Source organism: Silurus aristotelis (assembly GCF_946808225.1).
Source record: "Silurus aristotelis genome assembly, chromosome: 20".
Classification (NCBI taxonomy): domain Eukaryota; kingdom Metazoa; phylum Chordata; class Actinopteri; order Siluriformes; family Siluridae; genus Silurus; species Silurus aristotelis.
In genome coordinates, this window is record NC_139593.1 from 9,804,973 (window position 1) to 9,822,786 (window position 17,814).

The 17,814-nt window shown below is 37.3% G+C and overlaps 3 protein-coding genes across 4 annotated transcripts in view; 2 read left to right on the forward strand and 1 right to left on the reverse strand.

The window, feature by feature from the left end:
* Positions 1-345: 345 nt before the first annotated feature.
* Positions 346-7,609, forward strand: LOC310716132 (CCN family member 1-like). Its single transcript, XM_083523028.1, has 5 exons — positions 346-668; positions 1,196-1,409; positions 2,767-3,129; positions 5,190-5,371; positions 5,995-7,609. The coding sequence occupies exons 1-5, from the start codon at positions 588-590 to the stop codon at positions 6,298-6,300; spliced, it is 1,146 nt and encodes a 381-aa protein (XP_083379154.1). The 5' UTR covers positions 346-587; the 3' UTR covers positions 6,301-7,609.
* Positions 7,610-7,791: 182 nt separating this feature from the next.
* On the reverse strand, positions 7,792-12,401 carry ddx39aa (DEAD (Asp-Glu-Ala-Asp) box polypeptide 39Aa). The gene is made up of 10 exons (XM_083523027.1): positions 12,252-12,401; positions 11,346-11,558; positions 11,114-11,241; positions 9,926-10,202; positions 9,720-9,838; positions 9,178-9,309; positions 8,844-8,953; positions 8,571-8,715; positions 8,283-8,430; positions 7,792-8,054 (listed from the first exon to the last, which is right to left on the reverse strand). The coding sequence occupies exons 2-10, from the start codon at positions 11,551-11,553 to the stop codon at positions 8,038-8,040; spliced, it is 1,284 nt and encodes a 427-aa protein (XP_083379153.1). The 5' UTR covers positions 11,554-11,558; positions 12,252-12,401; the 3' UTR covers positions 7,792-8,037.
* Positions 12,402-14,258: 1,857 nt separating this feature from the next.
* Positions 14,259-17,814, forward strand: part of evi5l (ecotropic viral integration site 5 like) — a 47,307-nt gene continuing 43,751 nt past the window's right edge. Inside the window, exon 1 of one of the 2 annotated variants that reach the window (XM_083523024.1) lies at positions 14,259-14,561. The gene's annotated coding sequence lies outside the window, so the exon portion shown is untranslated. The remainder of the gene's footprint in view (positions 14,562-17,814) is intronic. The other variant, XM_083523025.1, reaches the window with a different exon arrangement.

A 17,814-nucleotide genomic window follows, 5' to 3' on the forward strand; every position in this document is an offset into this window, starting at 1 on the left:
AATGTATTTACATTTCTTAACGTCTTAGAAAAAAAAAAAAAACTTGCAGCTGAGTATATTTATGTTGGGTCCCGAGACGTGACTGCAGTGTAGGAATGCACCAGGAAAGGCACTTATAAACCCTGGTAATATTTTAATACAAACCAGAAAAAATAAGCACAGCTCTGCATGGCCGCCTCAAAGCGCAGACTAATTTTGTTTTTATGAATGACTGTATTCATGCCTGGCCACGCCCTCTTCACCGCTTCACAGGGTCACTTCCCCACCCCTTTGGAATGCACTGGCCCGAATCCCGAACATAATTAGGCGGATATATGAAGATGGGCGGAGCCTGAGCGGGCCACGCGAGTTTGGCATAAATATAGTCTGAGCTATAAGGCACGCATGAGCACAGCTTTATACAGACAAAATCAAAGGAATACCACGACACCTGAGTTTTTTTTATTGTTTCGTTGTGCTTTCTCATTTCATTTATTTATTTATTTTTCATTCTGCGCTTTTTATAGTGCGTGTCTTGCGCTCTTTGGCTATTTATAACAGTTCACAGACAGAGCCTCTTGGGGCACCGTGTCCTGTTTGGATGATTCATGTCATTGTGTCAACTTAAATTTGCAATAATGAAGATATTGACCTATGTGGCTCTTTTAACATTTGCATCAGCGTGCATGGTAAGTTTTTAATGATCAGCAAATAAAAAATAATTTGCATCAATTTATTATCTAAGTGAACTATGTATTTACTCTTTTGTACCTTATATTTCATTTATGTTTATGATTTATCTTGTAATATCTAATTTTCAATGTCTTTTCACTTTTTATGTCAGAGCTCAGAAGAATCTCAAGCCTGCTTTTCATTCAATACAATCATAGACAACTTAGTGTAACTAATTATTATTTTCTTGGATGACTATAGATAGTAGTCAGGCTATATGAAGTTTCCTGTCCAGGCCTCTAGAGGTTTTTCTAGTCTCCTTGTTTTTTGTTCCAAGTTTCCAAACCACCTCGGCTCTTGATTACATGAGGCTTGTTGAAAGCTTGTGGAAGATGTGGACATAGTCTCGCAGTCACAGGAATTTAGATCTTTCCAATAACTTTGATGTTCATTCACATTACAATTTTCCTCTTCTCAATTTTCACCCATTACCAATTTGTTACTTCAAACCACAATCCATCGATGATTTGATCTCATTTCCCAGGTTAATGCCAGCTGCCCGGGTGTGTGTGAATGTCCTGCTATGCCGCCGCTGTGTCCTGCTGGCGTCAGTCTGGTGTTTGATGGTTGCCGGTGCTGTAAAGTGTGTGCCGCCCAACTCAACCAGGACTGTAATACTTACAAGCCCTGTGACCACCATAAGGGCTTGGAATGTAACTATGGCAATGATGTGATGTTGGGAGCAGGAATATGTCGAGGTGGGTAAAGTAAAACTATGAATATTTGGTTGTGTATGTGTCTGTTGTGGTAACTGGGAAGCGTGATGCTTTGGCTCTTTATTTAGAGTCAGGATATTTTTATATGCTTTGGTCAGCCATGTTTTGAACAGGTTACACTGGGATAAATAACGACTGGTGTTATTCTTATCTGCAGACTCATTATTCATCCCAAATACACACACAGCAACAAAATTGCATATCTTTTATTAGTGTCTGGGTAACCTAATAGTCCTAATTGTGTAAGAATAGTGTGGTAGGAGAGGCTCCAAACAGAAAAGAAGCATAACATGAGCCATGATGGACACTGAAAATATTTGGAAGCTGATGATCTTTTTTTATCGAGTCCCACCAGAGATGCATGGAAATGGAACTGCATTCTGGACAAGTTGGTGATGCCAGTCTATGCTATGAATAGACATCTTTTGATCACAGAGCGGATATTATATCTCTGTCTCCACCTCTTGTCACCCTCGTCAAACTTTTCCATGACATTTGACCTTTTAGTAACCTCCGACCCTTGCTTTGGGTTTGTTTTTTACCATGCCAGTTGTGGTGTGAATGTGACTAAGATTGCTGCCATGTTTGCCTGTTGTTGGGGGAAGGACGGAGCCAACTGCTGTCATCTGAACCTTTGGAAAAATCGTAAACATTTCAGAATATGAAACTGCTGAATTAATGTCAGTGTCATCAGTAACAAGTGTGTCAATGTCTGTGTGAGAAAAGTGGGCTTTTACAAGCAAATTAAACTGCTCATCATCATAAGAGCATATTTTTTGTCCCTTGAGGCCTTGCTTTAGAGTTATGATGGTGTCAAGTCTTAAATAGTTTCTTATCCTCACAAGCTTGAAAGGGTTGGGCATCTGGAAGACATGTTGATATCTTAAGTAGAGTGTTGCCTTTGCATAAGCAGAGTTAATCTCTGTACAGGGAGTTCCCATTAAAATGCCTAGTTTTCACTGTATAATGCTTACAGAAATTTGCCTGATGATGCAAGCTAGGGGAATGCCTGGAATTAGATGTGGAGTTACTGTTACCACAACAGAGTTGACTATTTTTCCGTCCCAAAGTGTTTTATTCCTCTTATACCCAAGAGATTGGCCAATTAATATGCTTTTTTTCGATTGAGGAAAATCATGTCATTCAATTCCTTGTGTACAACATTACAATAGGAGAATTAAAATAAATGTTAATATAACGTTACAGATATACAGATAATGTTTGTAAAATTTAAACTTTCTAATCAATCAAAATTAAACATTGTGTTATATGTGTTAATACTGTGTAACATTCCACATTATTTGAAGTCTTTATCCATCTTCATCTTTTTTTTTCGTAGCCAAACTGGAGGGTCGCAGCTGTGAATACAATAGCCGAATGTACCAGAATGGTGAGAGTTTTCGTATGGGCTGCAAACACCAATGTACCTGCATAGATGGAGCGGTGGGTTGTGGTCCTCTTTGTACAACGAGCCTGCCCCTGTCATCACCCTCCTGTCCCTATCCTCGACTTGTGCGGGTGCCCGGCCAATGCTGCTTCAGCGTGGACTGCCACAAAGGGGCAATAACACCGCTGATACCCCAGTGGAAAACAAAGCAGCAGGCTAATGATCCTCTTGACAAGAATGTAAATGTTCTGGGTAATGAGTTGTGGGAGAGGAGGACTGAATGGGAAGAGGAACAAGGATATAAACACTTACCAAGTAAGAATTTAGATATATTTATAAAATTGGGTCCAATGATGGGAAAGAGAAGGCATTTCATATTGGTCCAAATATTAGATTGAGTTTTAGCTTTTGTAGGGGGGTGTATTAAATCATTTCATGGATTTGTACACATCACAGTTTCAAACCAAAATTGATTATACAATTCTATGTCACTTAAGTGAAAGCAGCCAGCAGTGACCTTTTTCATATATGAATCATTTCTAGTTAAATCCTGAATCTGTCTGGAGATTTGCTTTTCTATGTGTGTTTCTTCAAGTTTACCACTTCTGTCTCACCTCACAAACCCATTAATTGGAATGGCTATGCCAGATTGCCATCCTCATGCTCAGTGTTTCCAGGATAAGCTTAAGATCCTCTATGAAACCATCAAAATAAAAATGAATGGATGAATACAAAAATTACACAAGTTCTCCTGGGTTTTTTCCAAAACAGCAGAATATAGAATTAATGTTTAAAAGCTTAGTTGCAGCCTTTTATCAAATCTGCCAATCTACAATATACATTTTAGTCTTCTTTCGTATTTGTTTTAATTTCCACTCCACATACCAAGAAGTTATTTCCTTTTCCACAGCAAGACCGGAACATTTCTTTTCCTTCCATTATAAAATTTTATAAACCTTGAACCAGGAAGTAAAGTGACAGGTTGAAACATTTACATGATTTGACACCCAGCTTAGGAAACAGATCACTCTTACACACACAGGCCAGACCACCGTTGAATTCGCTCTATATAAACCTTAAATCACTGCTTTCAGGTGGACCAGAGCTCCATTCTGTGAGCCACACCCAGTCTAAAAACAGATTTCATGCTCAACCAAATGTTTCAATATCTGTGAAAATACCAAAGAATGCTTTTCCTAGTAATTGTACTGGTAAAAAGAATTATGTTTTCAAGTAGAAGTACCAAAACCGACTAATTACACCCTTAGACAAATTAGGTAATATAATGTTTTTGGTTCAGTTTGCAGACTTTGTGTGCAGAAACAGAGGTTTTTATTTTATTTTATGTAGGTCCTCTTTAGAGCTGGAATCCCTTTAACCAATTGATCACCAACTGACCACTTCTATGGATGTCCAATACCAGTCTAGTTATTCAGACAAAAATATATTATTATAGTTTATAAAAATTTGTAATTTTGCTCTAACAAGTGCATTTTTTTAAAATTCATGTCCAAGTTATTGTGCATTAATGTGTATTATATGTTTAACAAAGGCTTGCAGTAGCACACGTAGTACATATAGGCTTTTGGTGGCTATTGATGATGAAAGTCTAATAACGAACTCCTATGGCAAAAAAACAAAAAACAAAAAATTCCACAGGTGTTTTTTTTTTTTTTTTTGGTATTTTACAATAAAAGGGTGATCAGAAATGGAAACTCACAAAAAAAATGCAAAAATCACAAAGAGTTCCATTTGGGCAGGAATCATGCTGCTCCATTCTTGCTCTATAAATACATTCGGGAGATAAGGAGGAGACACACAGAATTGCTTATGAAAATGGCTTAAAGTGTTGTGGCTACTATGCCCAAATTGCAACCAGTTTATATCAAATAATTGGAATGAAATCCAATATATTATCTTAAACAGAGACAAAGTGCTAAGGATCTCCTTTTTTAAGCTGTATTTGAACTGATATTCACTCTAATTATGAATAACTACATTAATAATTGCAGGGTTTTGTGAGTTTAAAGCCCAGTGTTGCCAAACTGTCACTGCTGTGCTCTTGGGCACCATTAACTCTCAACTGCTCAGTTGTATAAATGAGATAATTGCAAGCTGCACTGAATAAAGGCATCTGCTAAATGCTGTTTAATGAAATTAGCCCTTTGCTGAGCTCTTTGCACATAGTCACAATGAGCGATGTTGAACAAATATATCAAATGTATGCTGTCAACTGCATAACACAAGTGTGACAGCCTTTTGAATTTCTTTGGTTTTAGGCAATGATATTAATGTTGGTATTCAAGTCATCTCGCACTATTCAAATGCATTCAACATTTAAACATTAAAAATTTTCCCCTATTTTTCTATTTTAGACCCATGGGCCATTGGTCGAACCCAATGTGTGGTCCAGACAACTAATTGGTCTCCATGTTCGAGTAGTTGTGGCATGGGGATGTCCTCTCGAGTAACCAACGACAACGCTAAATGCAAGCTGGAGAGAGAAACTCGTCTATGCAACATACGACCCTGCAGCCCACTGGCTGCTGATCCCAAGGTACAGTATATACGTAATTAGTGTTGCTTGAAAGCATCACTATTACAATCTTGCATTTTTCTGGACATAATTTTGGCGTGTAACTCGACCAGCAGTTTTAGTAATCACAAGTGAAATTTACACACCTTTTGAACACCTCCTTATTTTGGAAAATCTTCTGTTATAGGAAATCTTTCATGTGCAGTGCATGCATTTTCCACCCTTTACTTATTTCATGCATACAGCTCAGGTGTTTTTATTTTTCCATGTGATAGTCTTATACAGTTCATATAATTTTTCAGCCATGATTGAATGACTGTTCTCAGACAAATATAAATTTTGCTAATTGCAATAACGTGCCATGGTACAACACCATGGTACAACATGGTTAAGTGTACCATTTGTACCATTTTCACGTCACTATAAAAGACTTATGATTACGTGAAATGTATGTAGCAATGTCTGTGTGTCATTTTTTGAAATCCAAGTCTGTTCTCTCAATTCTGTTTCCAAATATGTGACATAAATTGATCAGGATGAACAATGGATTTGGATCAACTAATTTAATAGTCGTCATATTAACACTTGCTTCCATATTTCTTCTCCTTTCTATCCACTTGCCTCCATTTTCTCTTTGTCTACAGAGAGGAAAAAAGTGTACGCGGATGCAGAAGTCACGGGAACCTGTTCCCCTGTCCTACTCAGGCTGCCGTAGCGTTCAAGCTTACAAGTCAAACTACTGTGGCATGTGCTCCGATGGTCGGTGCTGTGTGCCACGACGCACTCGTACCGCCTCAGTCCCTTTTCAGTGTCCTGGTGGAGGGCGTTTCGACAAAGCAGTCATGCTCATCCTGTCCTGCAAGTGTGGACAAAACTGTGGGCATTTGAACGAAGCAGCCATGCCACCTCAGAAGTGGCTTTATGGAGACACACACAAGTTCATCGACTAAATTTTTGGCAAAGACTTTATAAGGTGTCATTTGACCATATCGTAACGACAGTGTACAACAAAACTGCACTGAAATTAAAATAATATTTAAGTGTAGTTCCCCACCCAGAACACTGCTGACTCCAGGCATTTACACAGATGATAGACCAGTTTTTTTGCCTTGCAGGTGTGATTGAGAGTTCTGCTGGTCAGCAAGTATGAATGGATGCATTGGTTAATTGCATATATATTTTGTAGTTTATGTTCATTCTGTAACACTGACTGCATTATGTGAATCCTGGTGAAAAAAAAAGAGCTGAAATTTGCACTATTTCTAGCAAGTTCAGGCAATTATTCTTGATAACTAATCTTTTTGTGTGAAATTATTAGTGAGGATTAGAAAGATTTTGTTTGACTTAAAAAGACAAAGTGACAAAGTGTCATTACGTGAGAAATAAAATCAGCATCATGACATGCTGGTACGGGAAAATAATCAATGACAGGGTGGTATGATGCTACCCGACGCAAAAGGGAGTTACTGTTACCCCAAAGTTAGCACTTAAATTATATATATTTTATCTTCTCTGCAACATCACATAGCACAAACTACTAGAAACCCCTGTGGCAGGAACATTAGAGACGATTACAAACCACTGACACCAGAGACTCCTTCCATAAAATAATTTAATTGTTTCTTCACATAAGTCTTCCCAGTATCAAAAAAGGAGTTTCTTTTCAACTTTATTATGCTTAGATATTGTCTTGTGGTCTTGTAAGTACTTGTGGGAGTTGTTACTGTATAAACTATAATGAGTGCATTTTATATAAAATTCACAGCTAGAAATACATTCGAGGATGCCCTGATGGTGAAATTTGAATGCTAATCTAACCCACAAATTGCTTTGATTCGTATATGTTCGATAAATTAGTGAGAAATTTGTCATTTATATATCTATCTACGCTAAAAATAACGTAAATTAATGGTGTACCCATCCTGACTTATTTACAATACACAGGAGCACTCAGTTACTTGCATTCATCATTATATCTCAGTTTTAAAATGTTAAGATGGTCAATTTTGCACTGATGTCACATTTGATATTGGCAGGACTGATACAAGTCCTACAATTATGTATTCATTTACTATAAATGTTAAAATAATCTAATTATTAGTTATTGCTCATTTTTCTTTTTTAGTCTAGAGCAGCTAATGTTTAACATGTTTTTTTGCACTATTACCAAGACTCGCATTGTAACTGCAGTGAAACCATTAACAAAAAACGATTGAAAGTTGAAGCACAAAAAAATAAAAGAGTAATTACTGCCTCTCATGAATATCTTTGCCTTGTTGACTAACCATTCACACTGCTTATTTATAACATCTCTAGCTCCCTCTGCAGGCACAACTCTGCTACAAATTGAATCGGTTTAAAAGCACAGCAAGAGCACAGCACTTTAAAAGAGACGCAACAAGAATGAACAGACGAAAAACCATTGTTTATATATATACATATATATATATATATATATAAAAAGTTTTAATTCTCAAACCAATGAGCATCGACAATTAACAAGTGAAATTATAAAAAGCACCCCCAGCACAGCAATAAAATAAACATGTTTTAAGATACACATAACAGAATTAATAGGAAGGTGAAAAAGGGGGTCTGTCAAATGATAAAATAAAATATGGAAACATCTCTTCCATCATCCAAAGATGCCAAATGCACTACAATTTTTACTGGATTACAGGGAGAATTCATCTGGACTGCTCAACTGCAAAAGACAGAAAGAAAGCAAAAATAAAGTTATTTAGAAGCAAATGGCATACTCATTCTGGCACTGGCAATATTAACAATTCCCTATGGTCTGCTAAAGTGTTTCCTAGAATTACAAACAAAACCAAAAGCAGCTTGGGAGAAAAAAAAAATAATGCACCCACTGAATGTCCAGGTCATGCGGATTAGCTGTTAACATTTGTTAAGGAGGACATTGAGTTCTTACTGTATGAAGAAATGTCGATTTCCTCTGGCAGTTCGGCCACGTTCACTTCAAAGCGGTCCTGGACATCATTGAGGATCTTGGCGTCCGCCTCATCCGATACAAAGGTGACTGCCAAACCCTTGGTCCCAAATCGACCAGCACGGGCCACCTGAAAAGAGGAAAAGGGACAAATGTATTACTTCAAAAGGAACAAAATCTCTTTTTATTATAAAACTTTCTAAAAGGTTTTAATACAATCTTACAGTTACAGTACTTCTACTGCAGTAACAAAGCTTTGTAGATATTCACCCTGTGTAGGTAAGTGTCCGAGTCTTCGGGCATGTCGTAGTTAAAAACTATGTTGACACGCTCAATATCCATCCCCCTGCCAAACAGGTTAGTCGCCACCAGGATCCTCCTCTGGAAATCCTTGAACTGCTGATACCGTGACAACCTGTAGTAGAAACATCAATCACCCTGAGCTTAATTTTAAAACAAAACAATGGATATGGCATATGCAGAAAGGAAACTCGTACAGCCACAAATGCATTAAGGCCAATAATAACCATAAGTCTAACTCACCTCTCCTCCTGAACCATGCCTCTGTGAATGGCAATTGCAGGGAAGTTCTGCTCCACCAGCAGCTGAGAGAGCGCCACGCAACGTGTTACTGACTTCACAAATATAACCACCTGCACACAAACACTCAGGATTTAAAACTGACCCTTTAAATTAATTCCAGGTTTTTATTTATTTATTTTTTCAGTTTTGGTTCTGACAAAAAATTTTCTGCACATCACGAATCATAAAATACTTTCTGGTTGGCATGCATGCAAAAAACATTTAGTTCAGGCATGTTCTGCAGACTTGAGACCCTTTTATCTATGAAATTTGCCTAAAAAGAAAGAACACACACCTGGTTGAACTCTAGGACATCCAGCAGGTCGAAGAGTTTGCGGTTTTTTTCGCTGTCCTTAAGTTTGCAGTAATACTGCTGCAGGCCGTGCAGAGTAAGCTTAGTCTCATCATCCACAAACACCTCCATAGGCTACAGGCATAAACACAGTAGCAAATCCTTAAACAAATGTATGACTCCAAAAGAGGTGAAAACATGCAAACACAAGCTACAAAAAACGCCTGAAGCTGCCTTAAATTGTTCTGAGTGAATGCACTCATACCAGCCTAGAAGAAAATAAATCTCAAGAGAAAATGTACATTTTGGAACGTGTTAATAATCATAAAAGATATGATCTATAAGAGTTAACCGTGGATTTTACAAATAGCTAGGTTTGACTGTAATCACCAATATCCGATTAATCAACCGAATAAACAAACACTGGATAAAAAAAAACCAAACATAACCTGTGTAAAACAGCAAAGTGAACGCTTGATCAGTCAACCTCTAATCCGTAACTGCCTCAAAAAATTCACAAACATGAAAACAGATCAGTGACTCACATCCTGCATGAACTTGCGACAGACAGGCCGGATCTCTTTGCTGAGCGTAGCGCTGAACATCATGCACTGCTTCTCATGGGGAGTCAGCCTAAAGATATCCTGCACATCCCGTCGCATGTCTGAGATACAAAAAAAATGTACATTTTAGAAAAGCACTGACATGTAAGAACCTGTATAACCCCAATCAAAACATTCTATCGACTCACCAAGCTGCTCGAGCATCTTGTCGCACTCATCCAGAACGAAATGCTTGATGTTCTTAAGGTTGAGGGTCTTGTTGCGAATGAGGGCAAGGATTCGGCCAGGTGTGCCCACTACGATGTGAGGGCAACTTTTCTTCAGCACGTCTTCATCCTTCTTGATTGGCAGACCTCCGAAGAACACTGAGCACTTCACGGTGGACATGTATTTGGAGAAACGCTCGTACTCTTTGCTGATCTGGAAGGCGAGCTCACGAGTGTGGCACATAACCAGCACAGAGACCTGGTAGAAACAAGAGGATGGATGAAGATAAATACACAATCCAAGCAAAAATAACTGCAAGGAGACGCTCCTTATTATCATCATTTTTAACCTCATTGGTACAGTGCTAAGAGACATGGCAGATCTCCACTGTGTCCTTGCCATGAATGCAGAATTTACTATATTTTTTGCACACAAATCTCAAAAGTCAGCAAAATGCACACAAGAAACTTAATGTTCATTTAGTTTCACTGTATTGTGATTTCGTCAACGGCTTTTTAAACAAACAAACGCAAATTCGAGTTCGCGTCACTGGCCGCATTTTCTCTGTGTAAACTAATACTACACCTAGTTTTGCGTGAGCAGCTAATCGCTCACAAGCTAAAAGATTTTAAAGTTGTAAAGTTCTTAGTCATGACTCCGAGCCACTCATTTTACCCAAGTCCTTCCCAAAGGGCCAGCGAGTGCTGCAAAGGTTCTGAAGTTGTGCAAGAATAAAAATAATTACATGAATTATTAGAAGAGAATTCAATTCTACTCAAGCTTCATTAAGCCTCATTTATATTCATAATTCTTACTTATTGTTCATCATTTAAAATTAGTTAATAGAAATTAGCATATAAAAAAAAAAATTTAAAAAAAAGACTAACGCTGCAAGGGTTGCTAACAAGCACCTCTTAGATCGGTGTATCATTAGTGTGAGGTAAGAGAATAAAGCCAGTCTTTTTGCAAACACACGTCCTTGGACATTCCACTATTTCTACTACAAGCATTAAACATGAACAAATCACATATTTGATTCTGCAAGCAAGAAATAAGAACAAACTAATTATGCATTTATCCTGTACAGGCTACTCCAAACTGTACATCACATCTTCCTATTGTTTTTTAACTAATTTAACCCCCCCCCAAAAAAAGAAGGAAAAACTCACCTGTCCATCCACGGGCTCAATTTGTTGTAGTGTGGCGAGCACAAACACCGCAGTCTTCCCCATACCAGACTTCGCCTGGCAAAGGATGTCCATGCCCAAAATGGCTTGCGGAATGCATTCATGCTGAACTGTAGAAAAGTCCAAAAACAGTGTTTCAAATCAGAACCTTGTCTGCCACATGCATAAAGTAATCAACTACCATTCAAGACCAGGACACAAACATATTCCTGACCTTCAGATGGATGCTCAAAGCCGCAGTCTACGATCGCACGGAGAAGCTCAGGTTTGAGCAGGAAGTCTCGGAAGCCGGAGCTGTGGATGGAGACGTAGGAACCCTTCACCTCCTTCTTTCCTGGAGCAACTGCACTCTCAGGAGCTCCCTGTGGCTCCTCGTCCTCCTCGTAATCGAGCAGCTCATTGTCAACATCGTTCTCGGCCATGGTTTCTTTAAGGCACAGACGTGAACGTCAGTCATTAACTTTCATTACAATCATATTTTTGTATAGACTTCAGGTTTAGGATTGATTAAGTTGGATCATTTTAGCTATAAAACAACACGTGCACGTTTTTATTTATTTATGTATGTAATCGTTAATTTCCTTTACTAAGCAACAAAACAAAAGACAATTATTCCCGATACAAAGAATGGCGGGTTAAACTGCTCTCTCAGATGTCCGAATCACAAATCACGACCTATTCCCTATACACGCACACTACATAGGGTATGAAATAATGGCCTATGCAGCCTATGTAGTGCGCCATATGCTCAACATGTAGCCATTTGTGATTCAGTAACCGGAGCTCGCCATTCAATCTTTAGCGATTAACTCAATCTAAACGGTTATTATTTTTTAATCTAAGTAGCGTGTAAACATAACATTTACGTCATTCTACAATCATTTACTCATAATAACAAACCATAAACAACATAACTGTTAACCGCACTGTTGCTAAACACAAAGCTAGCTAACGCGCTAACGACAGAAATGCGTGGGTTTCTCTCAGTCTCACATGAATGCCTCAGTATACGGTGGAAAAAAAAAAGGCCCCGCATTTATATCTGAATAAACAGCGCAATTATACCAGTCAAAATAATTATCTTGTTAGAATTTATAAAATAAATAAAATGTGAATTTACCGTGGACTGTTCACAGACTCGAGCAGCTTTCTCTACAGGAGCTTCTCGTGCCTAGGCCTCAAATCTTATACTATTTCCCGGAAGTTCACGGCAACAATGTCCTCTAATTCTATTGGTCAGAATCAATGTCTGTTATCAACAACAAAGCAAAGACCGGCTATGATTGGCCGATTTAAATGCCAATCGTAAAAAAGGCGGAACTTTGCGAGATACGATTAAAACATCCCACTTATTTGGGCCACACGAGGGCGGTAGAGGGCCGTGTACCGTCTGGTTATACAATTTTCATTTTAGAAAGAGAATTAGAAAATGAAAAAGGACCATTATTATTTTTTTTTGTTTGTTTGTTTTTGTAATAGAACCAAACTACAAAAAAAAAAAAAAAAAAAACAAGTAATTTTCCAGTCTTTTCGTGGATGCATGGAAAAGAAAATCAAAGGGAAACTAAAACAGAAAAAAAGTATAATTGCAGAAGAAATCAAGCTGTTTTCTATTAAATATTACAATTTAAATCACTTGTAATGAGGTGATAATGAATGATTATAATGATTTGTCTTTTTCTCCTTCTCCTTCTCCTCCTTCTTCTTCTTCTTCTTCTTCTTCTTCTTCTTCTTCTTCTTCTTCTTCTTATTCTTATTATTATAATTATTATAATTATTAATATTATTATACTATGAACTATGATGGTGTCTACCCCTCTGCAAACCCACATTTCTCAGATACTGATATCTTCCACCTGTTAAATCTTACTAATTGTTCATTTAATAATGTAAGAATATTACCTGTGTGCAATATTACCTGCAATACGTGAGTAACTAATTGCTAGTGTTTTTTTTTCCCTTATTTGCATTTATAGATTGTGTTGTGTGTATATACGGTATACTATAGTATGTGTCTATTCTTTTATATATTTGCATTTATTTTTTCTTTGCTGCTGTAACAGAGAAATTTACCCACTGTGGGACGAATAAAGGTATATCCTATCTTATCTTATCTTTAGATTGATTTAGATCTTTATATATATATATATATATATATATATATATATATATATATATATATATATATATATATAGAGAGAGAGAGAGAGAGAGAGAGATGATAGATAGATAGATAGATAGATAGATAGATAGATAGATAGATAGATAGATAGATAGATAGATAGATAGATAGATAGATAGATAGATAGATAGATAGATGCCTGAAGGACCACAAATCCTGACAGCCATGATCCAAAGGAAGACTCTAGAAGAATTTATAAAAGAAAATATCATTTCATGGAATAATATTTTTGTAATAGTTTACATTTGATCAATTCCTATTCTCCAGTGCCAAGGGCCCATCACTGATCAGATTGTATTTGGGACCTGTGGAACCACTGGAGATTGTTGGACCAGTTTCAGTTCAGCAGTGACGTTGGATTAGTGTTTGTCGTTTTGTTAAACATTTTTACAAAACAGGCTAGAAAAGTAACACCTGTACACTGAGATCACCATCACACACACACTGTCAGGGTCTATCTGTTAACAGTGTTTCATTTTTCCAAATATCTTGTCTGGTGCCACTGTGGTCCTCCTTCCATTATTACAGTGGAGTTACAGTGAATGTCCTGTATTGTAGCTGTTCCTGATACTGTACCTAATAGCCAAAGTGCAGAAAATATAGACATACATGACCCTACACTGCTAAGTATTGCTATTATTATAAGTAACATCTGCCCTCTTAAAAACTAATTAAAACATCTGGAATAGGGAAATGGAAGAAGAACCATCTATTTGAGCCAACGTCATCTGCGCTCTCCTATTGGTTCAGACACATGTCAATCATATTGAGTTTAATTAAGCCGTGACGCGCATGTCTGATTGATTTCTTTCATAATAAAAAAACAAGGAATGTGCATGTGTGAATTATGCAGTTTATTCAAAGATGTTGTTGTGTAGATCAAATATATTTAATAGCTGATTTGTGGGTTATGAAGTACATATTGTTATTTTCTCCAGTGAAGGAGGGTTTAAAAGGGGCGGGACTTGGGCGGCGCTGTTATCCTGTAGGCGTCTCCTTGAAGAGCGCAATCCTGGATGAAGATTCGGCTGCTTTGACAGCTCGCGTCGTCCTTGATTTCAGAATAACCCAGGATAATGGATGTTACACGCGGTTTCCTGCCTTAAAGCCTCTCACGCGGTTTCACGGCGCACACAAAGAGGCGCCTTTTTTCCTTCTTTTTTTTCCGCTTCTTCTCCGCTGCTTTTGTAGTCCACCGTCCTCGATATGGCCCGTTTGAGCCGCTCGAATAATGGCACATGAATCCAGGTGGGCATCGTTCCTTCATTTCTCTCCTTTTCATCGCTGTGTCATCACGTGTTTGTAACTGTTTTGTATGCAGATGTGTAAAATGATACTATACAGATACATAGAGCTGATTAGTAAGAATGAGATGTGGCCTTGGACAAAGCGAGATCACATTCACATCATCTTGGAGAAGGTCCGTCTGGTTACCAGCATCTCATGATTCATTTGACAAAAAGGGGAAAAATGATCACCAGAGCCATATCATCACTGTTTACTCACACGTTTCTATTGATTACGTGGTTGTGGTGGTGATTTTTTGTAATGTTATAGTGTGAAGATAAAAATCATCGCATGCGCAAACGAGGCCGGTCTCCATACCGGCCTTAATTTCATGACATTACACAACCACACAACACTGCTGGATTTTTGCCTACAGGAAAACACCATTACATAGATTTCACTTGGGGGTAAATCAACTCGTTACCCCACACAGTAAGTCATTATAATGCATTATAAATCATATAACCAACCAATATTTGAACGCAAACCTTCTTCACTTCTTGTATTGTCTAAGTATCATACCACACTATAGAGATCAACATTACTGTTTCACCTGATTGAATCGATTCCCTAAACCTGGCCTCTTAAATAAGCCCAGCTGTGTGAGTTTGTTTCATTTGATTCATTTGAGTCTTCACTCTTTGTTGCCCAAGTTACAATTCGGACCCAAAGTCTAACTCAAATTAAGTGGAATATATTTTGACTCTCGCTAGTTAAGAATTACAACTCACATGGCTGATGCAACTCCGAAAGCAAAATGGGAATTTTACCTTTTTGACTCTCATCATTAAGCATCATCGTACAGCAAAATCTTGCATGTCATTCAATCGTGATTGACTCAATCACACTTCGCATTTCAAAGAGTTGAGATTGAGTCTGATTCTGTTTCCAAATGACACTATGATCGTTTTTATTTTTCCAATATTTGATTTGATTGTCTCGGAGGAATCCTACATGTAGAGTGCAGAGCTGACAGCTACTGTGACAATGGCATTATATGGTCAGTATCAGTTATCTAAATAATACTCAGGCCTCTGAGTTTGGCATTGTCTTAAAAGTGGCATTTGTTAAATCCCACGGTTTTATAAATAAACATTGTCTATAAAACGTCTCTATTTTATAGCCTTAAAACTTTTTTAGGTTATGGGTTAATAATAAGTGCATTAAGTTTGTGCGTTTCTTTTGCTTTTGTTTCTTTAACTCGTTAGAAATGTGCTTGACTGTCTCATAAGACCTGTTAGAAAGAATTGATTTAATCACAAATCACTATGGTAAGTATATGATATGCACAAACACTCTTAAGGTTTCCTTTTTAGGCCTAAAGGTCAAAGTTGAATGGTTCATGTGATAATGTGCTTTTTTCCAATGGGACACTTGCTGTGGTCTCATTTAATGCTTGTCCCAGTGGATATAAATTCTGGTCAGTGTTGTGCTCTAGGTGGCTTCTTTCCATGGCCAAAGATGGCAAAAGTGCACACATCATTCACTCCAGTAGAAGTACAGGTACTTGTGTTTTAAAAGACTAAAAGTTCAAGTACTGACTATAATTTTTCACTTAAGTTAAAGTAAAGAAGTTTGGGCTCTGACATGTACTTAAGTAAAAAGTAACCATTACCTGTTTTAGTGTCATGCTGGTAACACATATTAATAATTAATATAAAATATTTAAAATTTTGTTACCTAATAAAAGTATCCAGGCTGAACATCCACCATATAGAACACAAGCAGAGAAAAGATGATGATGATCAGGTGATCAGGAACGTCTCTGTTCTCAGGCATGTTTACACCAGTGGTAGATTGAAAAAGCCGTGCAATGATAAGAAATGAATCGATAGGGCCGAAAACCGTACGCAATGAAAATAAAAAATATTGATCATGTCACCAAATAGATTAAAACTACAGTAATGAGCCTGGAAGTAGATATTTGTGTTAAATTGTAGAGTGAAAGTAAAAAGTTGTCAGAAAAATAAATACTGAAGTAAATTACTGATACCAGAAGTACAGTTATAAAGTTTTTGTACTTTATTACTTCCCATGTCGGTCCATAGCTTCATGATCACCCTGTAGCTTTTTTTTCGTAGAGAGAGAGAGAAACAGATCTCTGGTTTGCTAATTAGCCAAAATAGAAACTATGTCATAACCCGAAAGAGCTTCCCATTGGTCTGCAGTCTCATCTTGGGAAACAGTTAAACAGATTAATGATCTTATTCCTGTAATTAAAGAAATGGACAGTCTAATCGCTGTTTTTCTTTTGCTTTTGAGTGGAGGCTTCTCTTGTGTGAGCAACAGTGCTAAATGAAATCACTGCGAGTAGATAAAAGTATTGGTAATATATGATGAGCAGAAATCAGACAGTGATTATTGAGAGAGACTTTGATCATTTTTGTAAATCGCAAATAATCTGTTTAGATGAGGAAAATGGTGTTGCACAACAAGATCATAAAACAGACTGTCTTACCCAGATAAGGGTTTGCAATGCAAAGCCTCTTGGTGACGGAAGGCTGTTTTTGAATTTTAAATGCTTTTTTTTTTAGACCTCAGTGGGCAGGAACATTCTGCTGCTTTTCCTCACTCATTTCCTTCTCATTAGGATATGCATTCAGAATAATTCGGCACTGGAAGGCAGTAGTAATTATAGTAAGATTTTTTTTTCACAATACCTTCTTTCTGCAAATAGAATGATGGAAAGAGGAAATTTTTTCACCTCCATACAAGCTGTATGCTGAGAGGGATTGGACCAGAGCTTTTATGAGCTTCATAATCAATAAAAACGAGGTACCTTATACTGTCACTAATTCAATAAGTTAATAAAACCTCCATAATTTTCAACCTAATTTCTATCCACTGCATCTGTAATGTATATTTCGTTTCCAGTGACAGTCAACTTGACATATTTTGCTTTTCAGGAATAAGGGAAAAAATTTGCCTATAATGGAAGGTCAGTAATTGGATTGTCACCAAAAGTGTGAATATTTATGTGAATTTAAAACTGTTACACTTTTATAATAAAGGCAAAAGTGTGAGTCAGGTTTACAAATGTCTTATCAAAGTCGTTCATACGTAGTTTTATATAACAGTCCATTAGTTGTGTGCAACTTGTTGGTGAGTAAAAACTGGAATTAATTTTTGGTCCTGACTCAGGAAGGATGAATAATACAGAATAACAAATTAATTATCATTAACAAAGACTTCGAGTAAAGGTTTTGTGAAGTTG